At 44.9% G+C, this 16785-nt stretch overlaps 1 protein-coding gene across 4 annotated transcripts; it reads left to right on the forward strand.

The window, feature by feature from the left end:
* The first annotated feature begins 1912 nt into the window (after window positions 1–1912).
* Window positions 1913–15880, forward strand: CSPG5 (chondroitin sulfate proteoglycan 5). 4 transcript variants are annotated; one of them, XM_074283094.1, is made up of 5 exons: window positions 1913–2300; window positions 2966–4181; window positions 8017–8205; window positions 10007–10079; window positions 15354–15880. In XM_074283094.1, exons 1-5 carry the CDS (start codon window positions 2189–2191, stop codon window positions 15513–15515), a joined length of 1752 nt encoding a protein of 583 aa, XP_074139195.1. In that variant the 5' UTR covers window positions 1913–2188; the 3' UTR covers window positions 15516–15880. The 4 variants fall into 4 exon arrangements, with proteins under 4 accessions (XP_074139195.1, XP_074139194.1, XP_074139192.1 ...); XM_074283093.1 differs by having other exon boundaries at window positions 1935–2300; window positions 10004–10079; XM_074283091.1 differs by having other exon boundaries at window positions 1941–2300; window positions 10004–10160.
* The last annotated feature ends 905 nt before the right edge of the window (window positions 15881–16785 follow it).

Raw genomic sequence — 16785 nt, forward strand, 5'->3', positions numbered from 1 at the left:
ATAGGGAATGGGACTGGACTCATCTCTGTAGAGACAAATACTTCAGACACAATAAATACTCCAGAAATTAACAAAATACATACTAGGCTGGGAGCTAGGGTCTAATGAAATAATTTCCCCCAGCCAGTCACGTGTTTATAATGACAAGAAAATCCTTGTCTCCCCATATGTGAAATGAAAGCAGTGCTACTTACAGGTTTGCCCTACTGGAGCACTCCTAGCAGAAGATTGCCTGTCTGTCCATCAAGGGTGGTGGTCCCAATCAAGGTGTTTTCTTCCTCACAGTCCTCTTCCAGCCAAAACCAAATTAATAATTCCATAGCTTGTTGGACCACCAACCCTGATGAAAGGAGCCAAAGTAAAACTATCAGTCCACCTCCCAGCCCTCTAGGTTTGTGGTAGGTTTGGGCTGGTAGGTTTAACCGCTCAGATTAGATTTAATCCGATTAAACTCCAGGCCCATTTGCTTCTGCTTGGCAGCTGCCAACCCTTTTCCTGGCTCAGCCCAGGGCCCCTTTTGGGAGGGTGTTCTAGGGCAACATGGGATCTCCCTGGAGACAAACATTCTTTTCCAGGCTCCTACTCCTCTCTCCTCCACCTCTCCTCTCCACAAGAGGTTTCCTCTTCTCTGTACATTGGAATTGAAAGGAGAGGAGGAAGCGGGGAAAGTAGGGAGTTTGGAGTAAAGGATGGGAAGATAACACTTCCATAGAAGGATTGGTCTTTCTTTCTGGGACTTTGGAACTCTAGGAGAGCAAGGATGCGCTCCCATCATTATATAGCTGACCAAGGCCACTGCGGTTCCTTCTAAATCAAACAGATTCTATTTAAGATTTCCGAGTATGCAAATAGTATCTGTAGGAATGCACAGGTTATTGTCTGTGCTGCGGCGAGTCTGCGTGGTGTCTGTGTCTGTATCTGTGTGTGCGTGCACGTCTCCCTCCCAGCTTCTCAATTCCTATGTCCCCACTTCGTCTAAGGTCTAAGGCTCTGGGACGGTTTGCAGGCTTCTTTTTAAACATGTTCTCCACCACCTCAAATTCCGGAGCCCACAGGACCCTTCGTCCACAAACCGAAGTCGTTCACCGTCTTCTAGAGCTCACACGCCCTCTCCCTACCCCCAACACCAATCCGTCTGCTGTTGGCACGCTCAGGTGCAAGGAGACGTGCCCAAGGCTTGTGTGAGCTCCGCTGCCCTCCGTCCTCAAGGAGCTGCTTTTGCATCGCCTTCCTCCTCCATATATCCGCGTCCTGCCCTTCCGCGAGTGTGGGGAAGAGGGGTCATTGCGTCCCCTGGGAGTGTGGGGGGGAGGGGAAGAGTCATTCTGTCGTCCTGGGAAGGGACTTCGGCCTGTGCAAGTTGAGGGTGGCGGCGGTGGTCTTAACAGCCCCTCGAGGAGCCCGCTAGGCTCTGGGGAGAGAAGGCGGGAAGACATTTCCCCAAATAGCACCACCCCGCCTGGCAGAGTGTTGGCCAGTCGCTTGAATGGGAGGCGGGGGAGGTACGAGGGGAGACAATTAATGCTTGCCAGTCTGGCCCCTGCAGGGGCGGAGGCTGCGGGTCCGGTCATTGCCGGGACTCCCTTATCCCGTAAAATGTCAGTTATTCTGTCCCCTTCTCTAGGGCGCAGAGGAGTCAGAGAGGGCGTGTTCTCCCGGGAACTGTTCCGTCTGTCTCTTCTCCCGGGGACAGGGCTGTAGGTCAGTCGGTCAGGAAGGGGTGCGGCTGAGGGACCGAGGCACCCCTTTATTCCCCTCCTCTGCGGGCGGAGATAGTGGGGAGGGGGAGGAAAGGAGGAGGCCCCCGGAGCCAGGCGTCAGCATTACGTGCGGAGGAGCCGGGGCTGGTGCAGTCGGGAGGGAGGCGGCACCGGAGCCGGGGCTATGCAGCCCGCCGGGGCGCTGGAGGGGCGGTGCTGAGCGCCGGCAGCTGCGGGTGGGGAGGGAGGTGCGGCTAACTGAGAGGGGAGGCAGAGGAAGAGCGGGAGCGGGAGCCTGGCGGACTGAGCCACCGGCGCCGGGCCGGGGACGGGACTGGGGCGGGATGCGGCTCTCGTTGCCCTTTGCGGGCTGAAGCGGAGCGCCAGTCTCGGAGAGGCACCGGCGGGAAGCAGCAGCCCGAGGAGGAGGAGACCGGCGGCAGCGGAGCTGAGCCTGGTCAAGCCGGAGCTGGACGGGCAGCGGCAGGATGGGCCAAGCCGGGCGCTCTGGGGGCGAGGGGCCGGTCCGCTGGCGGAGGCTGCTGCTGCTCCTGGGGGCCCTGTTGATCCTAGATGCCCGCCTTGCCGGGGCCGCTCCGGGTAGGTGCAGAACGTGACCCTCCTCCCTACACAAGCCGGGGTGGGGGTGGGGATGGGGAGGCACGGCCTCGGCCCCCTTGGCGAGCTGGGCCCCTACCAAGCAGAAACCCGCTAGAGCCGCGGAGTCGAGATAGAAAGAAAAGGAGCGTCCCCTCCGCCCAAAAAACGATGCTGGAGGTTCGGGGGGAGGGAGCTCGGTGCGGGGATTTGCGGGGCGGGGGTGAAGCTCTGGAAACCTCGCACGTGTCCAAATGCCCCCACCCTCTCAGAGGCTGGGTGAGGGGAGATTTCCGTAAAGAAAAGGGGTTACCAAGGGTTGTCCATCCCCGCCCCCCAAATCTTCTGATCGCTCTTCAAATTGACTGCTCCCGAACGATGTCACCAATCCCCCACCATCCGTCAGTGACATTTTTCACCCCAAAGCCAGGCTGGGAGGGGGTGCGAGGTGAGACGGGGCGGAGCCACGGCTGAGAGAGAGCTAAGCGAAGGGGTGGGCCCTGGGGGGTGGGCCCTGGAGCGCGGCCAGCTGCAGGTGGCCGGGGCGCGCGGGCTGCAGATCAGGGGAGGGGGCTGGAGGTTGACCGCCGGCCCGGGGGCCCTGCCAGACCGGGCGCCGCCCTAACGCCCTCGCTCTTTTCCTCCTCTTCCCCGCTGTCCCATCGCAGCCTCGGAGTCCAGCACTGCGGGAGATGCCCCGCCGGCCGTCGGGGAACGGGGAGGGCCAGAGCCCCAGGAGAGCCGGCGAGAGCGGGCGCTTCGGGCCAACGACACGCGCCCAGAGGAAGGCGCAGGGGAGGACGAGGTAGCGGCCATATCTGAGAGGCGTACTGGCCGGGGTGAAGACGAAGCTGGCCCATGTTGGGACTGTCCCCCGGGGACCACTGTGAGGGTCGGAGCCTTGTCCGAAGAGGCCCTGCTGGAGGCTTCTGCAGCGGTGACTGGGGCAGCCTGGCCTGAGGCCATGACTCTGGAGCTGGCCCCTGAGAATCGAGAGGAGATTGGCAGTGGAGACCCCCAGGCCAGCCAGGCCACCCTTCCTAGCCTTGATGAGGTGCTCAGACAGACAGAAGTACCACCCTCTGGGGAAAGTTGGGGTGCAGCTTCAGAGCCCGTGGGGGCGAAGGGGCCCCCTTCTCCAACTTTAGAGGGTCACCTCAGCCTTACCCTGCCTGGCTCTGGCCCCAAGCTTGCTGATGAGGATCAAAAGGAAAACCCAGTGGAGTTGTGGCTGAGCCTGGGCAGTAGCTTGCCCGACCCTCACGTGCCCGCTACTGCCTCTCCTCCTCTGGGGACTCCTGAGCCTCAGCCTTCCTCAGAGATCATCGACATTGACTACTACGATGGCTTAGACTCCGAAAACCGAGATGCTGATTTGGAGAGCTTCCCGGGACCACCTGACACTTCCCACCAACACATTCACCCCGGTGAAGATGCACCGTCCTGGAGCTTGACTGATATATATGATGACTTCACTCCCTTTGATGAGTCTGACTTCTACCCCACCACCTCCTTTTATGAATTGGAAGAAGAGGAGGAGGATGAAGAGGATGAAGCAGCTGTTCAGGACCTAGAAGATGAAAATGACCAACGACTACCTGGCCTGTCACCCAGCACAGGCCCAGGTATTTCCCAGCCCACCAGCCGTTGGCATGCAGTTCCTCCCCAGCAGACTCTAGGGGTGATCCCAGACAACAGTATCGCCTTCAGGCCTCGACCAGGAGAAGGAAGCAAAGAACTGGCACCAAGTGAGAATGGCACAGTGTGCCGAAGTGGCTTTGTAAGGCATAATGGTTCCTGCCGGTCAGTGTGTGATCTCTTCCCAAGCTATTGCCATAATGGAGGCCAGTGCTACCTGGTGGAGAATTTAGGGGCCTTTTGCAGGTAAGGGAGGGGCAGACACATAAACATAATTTAAAAAAAACAAACAATTCTTGAGATTATTGTCATAACCTCTTTCTAGGAAAGGTGCAGTCTTCAGGAAACTGTAGACAACTTCTCATACAACCTAGATTGCCAAGAATTAGAACTATAGAAGCCTAACCAATACACAATAATGCTCTACTCTCGAGTTTATACCCTATCATTTTATCACTTGAAAAACATTTACCAAGAGTAAAACTTACATTCTATTCCCCATTTCCACAGATTAGAAAATGGGTCCTGCTATCCAGAATTTTTTGGAAGCAGCTTTCTTGATCAGATCTACACACTGCAGATGGAAATGATGGATTTCCTCTAAGGACAAAGAAAGGATTTTTGGATGAAATACTTGAAGGGCTAAAAAGTCTATGAAGGAAAATTCCAGCTTCAGCAGCTATAAAAGAGGATTGGCTCTCAAGATAGGAATAAAAGAAACAGGGCATGTTGGAGTAGAGGAGCATGCTAAACCTTCCATTTTCAAATTAATTCTTATTCTTAGTATCAAAAGGAGCAAAACTAATCTTTAAGTGAAGCACCAATGGGTGGGGGATAGATCCCCTTTAAAAAAAAAAATTACTAATTGAAAGCCTCCTACCATCCCAGATCCCTAGCTCAGAAGTGCTAAGAGCTCAGTTTCACCAAACCTCTTCCCCTCCATCTCCTCTCTGGCTTGTCTTTTCCAATGATTACTCTTGGCTAGAGATTGTCAAGTAAAACCAAAAACCACTGTTGGTTCAAATGGTCTATTGACGCTGTTCTTTTGCCAAACCTACCAATTCTTTTCCGTCTGACTACTGTGGGCTATATGATAAATGCTAGGTTTATTACAATGTGAAATGTGGAATTGTCTTTCTCTATGGTAACATATAAGGCAAGACTGTGCACTGGAAAGGTTAAGAAAGCCTTTGGAGAAAGCTCAGAGGAAAAGACCTCTGGTAATGAGCTCAAAGATCAGCCCTTCAAATAGGCAAAATTAGTAAATTGAGTCTTGAGATTTTGGGGTGGGCGGAGTTTCTTAGTCTTTTGTCATGTCCAACATTCCCAGAAATGTAAACTAGCCCATTAACTTCATATTCAAGACTACCTTTTTCTTCTACACTGGATCCCACCTACTTTGATACCCAGTCCATACAGTAAAGGAACTGAGAAGTTTGAAAGCTTTGTAATCATTGTAACACATCTGGAATAGTTTGTTACACAGTCCCTTGTCAAAACTTAGTGGTTATCTATTCACTACCTGTCTTGGGCAATAACCTTCTTATTTGTGTGTTTGAACTGATAATGGGGAATTCTATTTTAAAAGGAAGGGACACAGATAAAAATGATGAGGACTAGAAAGCTTGTCTTCAACTTTCACAGAACTTAAAGGGGATATATAACTTGTGGTTGAATAGGTAAGCAGAATATTCCCCTTATAGCAATAGAATTCTTATCATTTTCCTGGGTACACAATTCCTTCATCTTGGGTTCAACTTCAGGTTTTATTTGTAATATTTCTTTCACTTAACTCTTGAAGGAGAAATGAAGAAGTCAAACTGCTTAAATCCTAAATATAAAGATAATCTATGACAATTATTGTAAAGATTCTGAATTTTGTTGTGGAACTAAAATTTGTGGGTTTTTTTTTTTTTTTTTTGCAAATGGTTTGACTCATCTGGGACTGCCAAAACTCAGCTATCCTGTTGAATATATATCTTGATTCTGTGGTAGCTCCACAGAAAGCTATTTAAAAACTGTCAAAAGGGAAAAAAGAGACTCATCTAAAGATTTTCTAACAGGAAATCATGGCAACCCTCAATGCTATTATCTGATTGATGTCCAGGCTTCTGTTTATAGAACCTTAGTTTGAGGTGAAGGAACCACAGAAGAAATACTAGCCTGTGCACCAGGTAGTCAATGGATGTAATATCCTCAGCACCCAATCAAGGGAATCTGAGTTTCCATCTTTAGAGAGTATAGCAAAAATAAAAATATGAAGTTAAGATCTTTTGTTACTTCTTGGAGATTGTAAAGTCTCTTACAGCCTTCTTAAAGTCACAGACCATCCCCAAATGGAAATTTAAGATTGCCTTTTATGCTAAACTACTAAGCTTTGGATCCACTCACACAAGCTCTAGGAGTGGATATGTGCTAATCTCAGAAGAAGCCTCCCACAATTACATCCCAGTTGCCCTTTACCCATTTTTCATCCAAATTGTACTCACATTTTCCCCTATTAAAGAATCCAAATCTGGTAGCATATATCCATCAGCAATGACTAGAAAGCTCTTGTGCATTCCAGGCACATATGACCGAACCCCCACTTACTGTCTGCAGCAGTTTTTGTCTCCGCAGCCCTCTTTTTTCCCTGGGACATGACCAGAACTTTGGGGGGTTAATTTCTTTGTAGCAGGAGGATAAGAACTCTTTGGTGAGAGTGAGCTGAATTTTGTAGTATCTCCAAAATAGTGAAAGTCTTCTGATGTCTTTGATAGTGCAATTTGGAAGGAAATCTCTTGGGTTACAAGCAATGCCTATGAGACTGGGAGTAGCAAATTCTTTCTTGCAAAATCCCCTCATTCCCTCAAAGGGGCCTCATTCCCTTGTCATTCAGTGGGGTTCATGTCCTCCTTCCATCGCCTTTTCCCATCTCCTTCTGCATCTTTCCCCTTTGAATCAGCCTGGTTCCCATGGAAACAGCAATGTCATTGGAAGAACTGGAGTCTAGAAATGTCCTCAAGGGCAAGAGAAAGTCACTCCACAGTGGGGCTAGGACAGTGCTTAGAAAGCTAACTAGAAAAGATTTTGTGTAATAGTTCAAATAACAATAGGAAGAGGACTTTAAGGGTCATGTTCTAGGGGCCAAGGGAGTAGGGTGGAACTGTCTGTGTATTTATCCTTATGTCTTTTTATTCCCCCATTCATATCAACATCTAGCTAGTCATGTGTACAGGGTGTAGCTATAAAGTAAAGAGATTCCACAAGTCAGACACAAAATCTGTCATTTCTTTAGAGCCATTCATCCTATTTGCCTCTTTTTAAGCCCCTTTTCATCTGGGGTTCTCTGCATCAGGGATAGTGCCCAAGAAAATTCCTGTGACTGCCTTTCTCAAGAAGCAGGTTGATGTAGTGGACTAGGAGCCAAATGTCTTGGGTTCGGCAACTCTAGGCACGTGAACAAGTCACTCAACTTGTCACTGGTAACTTTGGCTTTCCTCTACAGAAAATAGAAATGATAATACCCAATATTCTTTACAGTTATGATTCCTAGATGACACCAATTCATAGATTATAAAGTGCTGTATAAATTTGTAAGGTTTCATGTTATTAGTCTCTAAATCATGACTTTTAATCTTTTAGTGTTATGGACCTCTTTGGCAGTCTTATGAAGCCTATGACTCTTCTTAGGTCATATTTTTTTTTTATTTTTCCAAATACATGTAAAGATAATTTTTGGCATTCATTTTTATAAGACTTTATGTTCTAAATTTTTCTCCCACCCTGAGACAACAAGCAATCTGATATAGGTATATATATACATATATATATATATATATACATACATACATACATACATACATACAATTCAGATCATGTTTTCAAATAAATTGAAGAATATGCTAAGTTCTAGGTAGAGGTTAGTAAAAATAAAGATGTCTAATTTTTTTCTTGACCCAAGTTCCCAGACCACCTGAAATCTATTTGCAGACCTCCTGCTTAGGCAGTTGTAGGACTGTGCCACAAGTCCAGGGATGCTCTACAGGCCAGCACCTGTGTGACTCATTCTTGTCCCTGTCCCTCCTGCTCCTTCCCACAGGTGTAATACACAGGACTACATCTGGCACAAGGGGATTCGATGCGAGTCAATCATCACTGATTTCCAGGTGATGTGTGTGGCTGTAGGAACAGCTGCTCTTGTGTTGCTCCTACTCTTCATGATGACTGTATTCTTCGCCAAGAAACTCTATCTACTTAAGACAGAAAACAGCAAACTACGCAAGACCAAGTGAGTCCTTCTTCCATCTCTCCCTCCATAATGGTGATCTCTCAGTCCCTTAGCAAATTCTTGGAGCCCTTGAATGTAGTGTAATGAAACTTGTTCTGGACTTGGAGTGAGGAGAACTGGGTTTGAATCCTGCCTTCTCTTCCTACTAGCTGTTGTGCCTAAAAGCATGTCATCTCACTTCTATTAGCCACAGTTTCCAAAGCTCTAAAATGGGATTCACAATAACAATATTCCTCATTCTTGTGAGGAGAGCTTTGGTAGACCACAAGTATTATATAAGCCTGGGATGATGTGACTTGTTCTCCAGACAAATTCATGTTCACACATGGTTTTTAGTTATCCAAGTATGTAGACAGTTAACTGCTGAGGGTCCTGGGTGACAGTTCAGATAGCAACAGGAAGACATCTCATAAAGCTAGGGTTCTGGGGCCGTGAGCCTTCCCACACCTTGTTGAGATCCAGCACTTTGCTCCAGAGCCTCCATTTCCAGAGCACTCCCTTCTTGCTATGCTAGAGACTAGGTATAGTCTCTTGGGAGGGTGGGGTGTGTGTGATTGTCTGCAGTGCCTATCTGTCTGCACATGGACTGTCCAGGTACTGCAGCAGCGGCATATTCTCTGGTGGGAACGATGCTGCTCCTTGCCAGCAACACCCTTCCTCGGCCTAAAGCCGAAGCAAAACACCGATCATGGGTTTCAGATTAAGGTCTGGCCACCCTTAATCCCTGGCGTGGGTGCCGGAGATTGCAGACCATTGCTACAACCATCCCTCTCCCTTCTCCTTCCCCATTCATTCCTTTGGACGTTAGAGCAGCTGCCAGCTGCACTTGCTCACTGAGTGTGAAGCAGCCCAGGGAAGCCAGAGATCAGAACCATCTTCCCTGGAGCCATGAATCTTAGAATGCCACAAGGAAAGAGGTCAAATCTCAACACATCCCTTTTAAAGGCCTATCCACAATCTGGATATCTACCGTGCCCACCCATGAATACTTGCCCGTACTCTTATGTGCCTGTTTCCCTTTGTGTGTGTGCATTTTTGACTGCTTACAGATTTTCACTGCGGAAAAAAAATTTAAATTTTGAGAGGAAGCTAGAACAAGCTTAGATTTAGCTGAGCTCCCACATCTCAGGATGCAATTTATCCTGAAGCTGCCTGCCACCCTATTCCTTTCGACCTGTAGCCCCGTCCTGTGCCCTCAGCTGACCCAGGATCCCCAAGAAATGTGACTGAAGGACTTTTCCCTCGGCCCACCCTGGGGAAAGGACAAAACACCATCTGCTAGGTCATCCTTTGCAAAGCACAGCTGCTGGCAGCTCTGTGTAGTTCTGAAGCTGGCCAAAGGAGGGCTAGAGGGGCCCCTTTATTATGCCTGTGCATTGAGGCAAGGCCCTTCTCTGTATTTGTGATCACTCTGGAAAGACGTTTCCCTGGCTCCCCCTCCTCCACCTCCCCACCCCCGTAAGGGTTGGGAAAGCAGTGGTATCCTATTCCCAAGCTGCTGCTTAGTGGGAGGAGGGAAGAATTCTAAGGGATGACCCATTGACCATTTGCAGATGGTAGAAATAGGCCGGTAGCCTTAGAGGGGGGCACCCGATGAAATGAAATGTGCCTTTTAAGAACCACCAACCAGCGGAATGCGGCTTGGAGGGGGAGCCGGGAACCACTGACGCGTTCCCTGGGCGTGTGCAGCAGCCCCTCGGGAGCCCACTTGGCCAGCGTCTCTTGCTGTCTGTCCCACCGCTTTTGTCCAGGCCTGAGGTGCGCCAGCGACCCTCATTCGTGCTTTCTCTCCGCTCAGCAGATTCCGGACCCCATCTGAACTCCACAACGATAACTTCTCCCTCTCCACCATTGCCGAGGGATCTCACCCAAATGTAAGGAAACTTTGCAACACTCCCCGTTCCTCCTCCCCCCATGCCCGTGCCTTGGCTTACTATGATAACGTTATCTGTCAGGTAACTTGTCTTCTTCTCATTTCCTCTTCTGCATGCTCGAGCCCTCGCCCGCGCCCCGGGGCTACTTCAGAGTGTCCTTTCAGAACCAAGGAGAGTGGCTGGGCAGGGGGGCGGGGCTGGGCAGGGGCCAGAACCTCCGAGTCCTGAAAGCAGGGCCATGCACACACGGCTGGGGAAGTCCGGCTATGCCCTTTCTGCTTTCCTGTCACCAGAGAGAAGCTTTAATTATTTGCCATGAAGGCTTCTGATCAGGGAAGCAGTCAGTAGTCTGCTTAACACTGCCAGGAGTGTGAGAATCAGAGCATCCAACTTTTAGGGACAGTTTGAAAAGAATCAGGCTTGGCCAGCCTGCTTGGACAAAACTATTCAGGGTCCAATATCATTGAAAGATTGCTGGACAGCTGCCAGTCGGAACAAATCTGCAGTGATAAATTTAGGGAAAGAAAACAAGGAGAGAGGTAGGGAGGGAGTAAAGGAGGGAGGGAGGGAGGAAGAAAGGAAGGAAATAATATCTTGCCCTTTTTCCATATGAAAACAAACTTTAAAAAAATAGAACTTTTCAGATTAAAAAAATAGAAGCTGAAAGAAGATATGATTAAGGAGCCAGAAAGGATTTTCCTTAGAGGTTATCTAGTATCCCTTTTGCCTAAAAGGAAATTGAGGGAAAGTGGTTTTTCTAAGGAAGTAATAAGACGACACTGATTTGTCACCCTTGGACCTCACACTGATAAATTCCCCAGAATCACAGGGTTTTCGAGCAGGAAGGAACTTTCAGCTTCTATTTGAAGACATCCAATAAGGAGCTCATTACCTCTTGAAACAACTCACACCAGTTTTAGTCATTTCTTGTTTGTTATGAAAAGTTTCCAATATGGAACCCCCAAATCTTTACTACAGAAGGTTGCTTTAATTCTCAGTTCTCTTTTCCCCAGCTTTCATCATCAGAGCCACATGGGAATTCTGAATTTCCTCTTGGTACTTTAGACTGGGTGATATGAAACACTTCTTTAATTGAGGATTAAGGCTGTTTATCAATTAGTAACGATCTTCAAGTAATTATTTCTGACTCTGTCTCAAAAGTTTTTTTTTTTTCTTCATTCATCTCTATGTCTGGTATTGTAATCTAGGCATACAGAATTCTTATAAAACTATACCCCCCTCCCAAAAGAAAAAAAAAACAACACCCAAGTCTTTAGACATATAAAAGACTGATTATTCTTTAGGTTTCCTAGAACTGAAAGAAATCTAAGGAGGAACCATTTAGCTCAAGCTTTTCATTTTTCAGATGAAAACATGGAGGCCCAGTGAAATTGGGTGCTTTGTTCAATGATGTACAAATAATTACGGAACCGAGATTAAAACTCAGATCTTTTAGTCCAGTGTTCTTCCCATTCAGTTACAATCAGCAGAAATTTATTAAGCACCTCTTATGTGTAAGTCAGACTCATACTAGATTCTTGAACTACAAACTTTGGGACCCAGTGCATTACTTAATGGGCTAGTTTCCACTCCAGCTCCGTTGTCCTTTAAAAGGCACACTCTGAAACAGCTTCTGACCAAAAAAAAAAAAAAAAAAAAAAAATCTGCTGCTTTGAAGACTAATGTGGGGGAGGTGGGAAGGGCATATTGCTTGCCTATGTGCAAATAACACTTCCCCTCCCCGTCCTCTGTTACTCACCTCACCTTGTGCTGACACTCACATCGGCCCCTAGAACTGATGTGAGGTAACTGTAGCTGGTGGGCCATCGTATGTAAGTCTGTGTGTAAGTCTCTTGTGTAGCTAAGCAGCAAACCTGGAAGGGATTATCAGAAGAGGGAAGGGTCCATTGTTCAACAGCAACTTTCCTCCCCCAATCTGCTGAGGTTTGTGGGTTACCCAAATGGAATGGTGAGTATTTTGGAAAACAGATGCTATAAGGACAGGAGATGTTCTCCTGTGTGTCGGATGCGAAGGACGGTCCTCTATATGCAGATGCCCCATATCATCTTGGCATCAGAATGACCAAGGAGAAAGTTAAAGGTGGATTCCAGCACTCTCGATTGTGGGGACATTTTCACAGGACACTCAGCACTCTGATTCCCCAAACTTCGGACTTTTCATTTTGATAAACTTTCACAAAATCTCTCCCTTTGCTTCTCCCACTTTTACTTCATTCCATTTCTTTGTTGTTTTTGCTAATCATCTTTTTTTTTCCCCCACGTGCCTGACAAAATGCTGGATTTTAAGAGCAAATGAATATATGAGTTATAGATCAGAAAAGATACCAAAATGCAGCCTGGTCCCAAGAATCTCTAAACTTCAGGGTGCTGATGTGGTTGGAATGGGTATTGAGTACATAGAGCAGGAAGGAAATTATTTAATCCTGTTTTCTCAAATGTGGGGGATTTTGATCTTGCTGTAAAACAAAGTAGCCCATTGTGATGGGGCTGTAGAAATCCCCATTATTTGCCTTTACAACCACTAGGCTTCCAGGATCCCTGACTTGGAAAAGGTTTAGGTTAAATGTTCCACATATAGACTCATATCCAGACCCTTCCATCAATCAACAGTTATTTATTAAGCACTTACCACATGCCTGACCGTACATACTAAGGATATGAATACAAAGAATGAAATAATCCCTACTTAGAAGATGTTTAGCACATTCTAATGACTTCAGGTTGAATTACTGTAAGTTTAAGTTAGTACTGATATAAAACAGTTTCTACTGTTGCTGTTTGGACAAAAATGTCATGTGGCAACTTAGTAACTGTTCAGTTTCTTAAAATATGCTTCCCCTTCTACTTGGCCCAAATTTAGGATACTTTTCTGATCTGTGTTCTCACAAGGCTCAAAGGGGCTAAGTTTAGTTTGGCTTCCACAAAGTGGCTTCATCAATTCAAATTTCTTTGTATTACAATAGTATACCTGTGGCTTTAGTATGCTCCAAAGAATGGAGGGAAGCATCAAAGGAAACCCCTGGAAGGTAGAAAATAGGGTACCTTGCTATGAGGCCCCAAAGACCAAAGGACTTTTGCTATGATTTGAAACCAGTTTTACTAAAGGCTTAAAACAAGGTTTGTGCACTAGGTCAGTCAAACACCTGTGTGTGTATTTCCCTCAATGACCCTGAAAAGGAAAGTTTCCAAAATTCTCTAAGAAAAAGCAAAGGAAAATGTTGCAGCTCTTCTGTGCCTCGGTCTGCTATCTTGTTCATTAATATTTGGAGTCCATTTCTTCTTCATCACTGCAGTGGATGCAAAGGAACACTTCTCACATATTTAGAGATCTCTGTTAAAACTATTCACTTCTGTTTAATTATATTTGTCCCAGATCAAATAATAATACTTCATTTGAAATTTTTACTTAGTACCTATTTTTTAAACTCTCCATTTGTTTTCATTGCATTTCCTTGAACTTTCTCTCAAGTTGAGGGCTCAAACTAAGGGACCCCAGGCTAGATATTACACTCTGATATAAGTCTGACTCATGTTAAATGTCAGGTTTTTCTAATATTTAGACATCTCATTATATGACACATAATGGCAATTTTAGAAAATTCCTCTACTAGTTTCTCTAAGGCAGAAAGGACAAGGAGTGAGTTGGTCATGTTGAAACCTGAATTAACAGACCTAGATAAAATACTAAAAATATATCTTGGATCAATGTTAGCAAATAATCTAAGAATAGGTGAAATTGTAAAATATCCAGAAAAATGATACTGTATTTAACTTGACTCTTGTCTGTAACATAATAACCCAATAACATAAAGACATCAAGTCCAGTGGTTTCTTGCTTTATAGTGTTGATAGGGAAGCATAGTTGCTCAGTACCTGGATTGTGACATTAGGAATGTCCCATGTTCTTAGCTTCCTGACCAATAAAAGACTTCCAAAATTTCACTCAACCATACTGATCAGTAACAGAATGGGGTAGACAGCAAATAGAATGCAGCAGCAGCTCTCCAAAACTTATTTCAGGTCATGAATTCTTGTCTCCTTAGTAATTAGTGCAGATACTTGAGTTGAGAAAGTAAAGTTAAATGCTTATTAAAGAAATAGAATGGACGTCTTTTATATAAGTCAGACTTATGTCAGAGTATAATCAAATGCTCAGGTGGTCATATAATCTCTTATCAACAGAGTTTATAGTGATTTTGAGAACTATCATGACCATTTAGAAAAGTAATTACAATTTACTGAATTTGGTTATTATCTCCAAAAATGGTCCTGAAGTGAATAAAGACAGATGAGAAAAGAAATTATGAAAAAAAGAAAAAGAATAAAAAATACCTAAAGCTTCAGTGATATAAAATTTAAAATATCAATAAAAATATCTTGAAAATACATAAATTATATTAAAACACATGTATACGAGGTTTTCTGGCATAGGTGTAGGGGACTTTCAGGAATATCATAACCACAAAGACAATTGTCCTGTTTTGGAAACTGTGACATCTGTGGTGAGAATGTGGTACCTAACTAGAGTGAGGTGGGAATATGAATCTAATACTGATAACAGGGAACCATTCAGGCAACAGAAATCATTCCTGGTGAGAAGCCATTTTAGTTACAATCATCTCTTAATGAGTGAAGGTCTGATATTAAAGATTAAAGGATGAGAAAGGAGATTATATTTTTGTTCTCTTGATTGAAAAAGGGATTTCTTTGCTATGCAAATCAGTTGCCCCCTAAGTTATCCTGCACCTAACTGGGACTAGCAAGTAGAAAATAATCCTCGTGCTTGCTGAGGTGTCTTCCCAAAGGTAGAACTGTATATAAGCAAACCTTAGCAACAATAAAGTTAGCATGAAGTAGGCAGCACCATTTAACCCATTACTGTGGAAGGTCTTTGGATTGCCTGAGGACAAGAGGCAAGACCTTTGTGTATGCAGGACTTCATGATGATGACATCTCTGACAGTTACTGCTAAATTCAAGTTATCTGGAAACTAGTTAGCTAGAAGATTGCAGCATGAAAAAAACCCTCAGATTTATGATTCCATGCCCCAGAAGAACCAGTTGTGTATCTGACCATTCCTTTTAATCTGATGCCAACAAAACTTTAAGATTCCTAAAAATAACTTCTGCCAATCTTAGCAATCTCTCTTCCCCTGCCCTTCTTAGATCTGCTATTACAGATCTGATGTTGGAAATTTATTCTGATTTTTTCTCTTTTATTCTTTCCCCTCCCTCCCAATTTTTCCTCTTCCAGGATGACTCCAACATATCCCATAAAATGCAGGATGTTCTGAAGTCCTGCCTAAAAGAGGAGGAGTCATTTAACATTCAGAATTCCATGTCACCCAAACACGAGAGTAACAAAGGTGACCAAGATGACTCGGAAGTGAACTGTCTCCAAAATAATTTAACATGAAGCAAAGGAATAGGAAGAGGAGAAGGAGAAGAGGAGGGAAAGAAAATTGACCTATTGTACAGCTCCATTTCTTGTAACCATTTGTTAAACTTTTCCTTTTTCCGATTTCATGGCATGCTTTGATGTATTTTGTACAGAAAGGGGGGAAAAATCCCACAAAATATGTGAAGAGCCTAAGCTGAATTGCGTGCATCGGGATGTTTGATCTGTGCTGTCTGTATATTGCTTGGGTTAGTTCTGCTGCTGTGATTTCTAAATCTTTGCTGTTATTCAACTGACTTTTTTTGTACTTTGATCCACCTTTTTTTGAAATACAAGTAAAAGCAAAAAAAGAAAGTTCTTGAAATAAAACATTTTTAAAAAGTTGTCCGACTTTGTGAGGGTTGTTGTCTTTATTCTTGGTTCAAAATGAAGACATCCCTACTGATGATCTATCCTTCAAATTCAGTCATCATTGTCCATTCCTCGTTCTCATCTCTACCCCAGCCTTCTAATTCAACCTGTTTTATAATGCTTTCTTTTCTGCATTCTCATTCTGGGATGGGGAGTGGATTCCCAGAGAGTATACTCATAGCATCCTTCACTTTCACAGACTAGGGTGACATCAGGACCTGGGTTTGTGGTTTAGAGAACTTCCATTTAGACAAAATTGGGGTTGATATTAACATTTAAATCTTTTTTCTCAAGCATGATGAATTTTCTAAATTAGGAACTTATTTTTTATTATAGCTTTTATTTACAAGATATATGCATGGGTAATTTTTCAGCATTGACCCTTGTAAAACCACCTGTTCCAACTTTTTCCCCCCTTCCCCCTACCCCTTCCCTAGATGTCAGGTAAATCTATATATGTTAAACATGTTAAAGAATATGTTAGATGCAATATATGTATACATATTTATATAGTTATCTTGCTGCACAAGAAAAATTGGACTTAGAAATAAGGTAAAAATAACCTGAGAAGGAAAACAGAAATGCAAGCTGACAAAAACAGGAGTGGAAATGCTATGTTGTGTTCCACACGCATTTCCCATACTAACTAGGAATGTATTAAAGCGTTCCATGAAACATATCTGTCCAATGAACTGACCAAGGAGCTTTACAAGGGAAAAACCTTATCAGGAAGAGGGCACCGACCAAGAAAAGGGGAGAGGTACAATAGAACTGTCAAGTATCCAAGACCCAAAATATAGACCATAGATTTGAAAAGGAATCTGCCATTGTATCAATATGGCTCTTAGAGCATGGCATTGGTCCTCCATATTTGTCT

This window comes from Sminthopsis crassicaudata, chromosome 1 (assembly GCF_048593235.1).
Source record: "Sminthopsis crassicaudata isolate SCR6 chromosome 1, ASM4859323v1, whole genome shotgun sequence".
NCBI classification, from domain to species: domain Eukaryota; kingdom Metazoa; phylum Chordata; class Mammalia; order Dasyuromorphia; family Dasyuridae; genus Sminthopsis; species Sminthopsis crassicaudata.

Coding starts and splice junctions, on each gene's coding strand:
- CSPG5 (XM_074283091.1), top strand. CDS start 2,189: ATGGGCCAAGCCGGGCGCTCTGGGGGCGAGGGGCCGGTCCGCTGGCGG. Junction 2,301..2,965: donor CCTTGCCGGGGCCGCTCCGG/GTAGGTGCAGAA, acceptor GTCCCATCGCAG/CCTCGGAGTCCAGCACTGCG. Junction 8,206..10,003: donor AGCAAACTACGCAAGACCAA/GTGAGTCCTTCT, acceptor CTCTCCGCTCAG/CAGATTCCGGACCCCATCTG.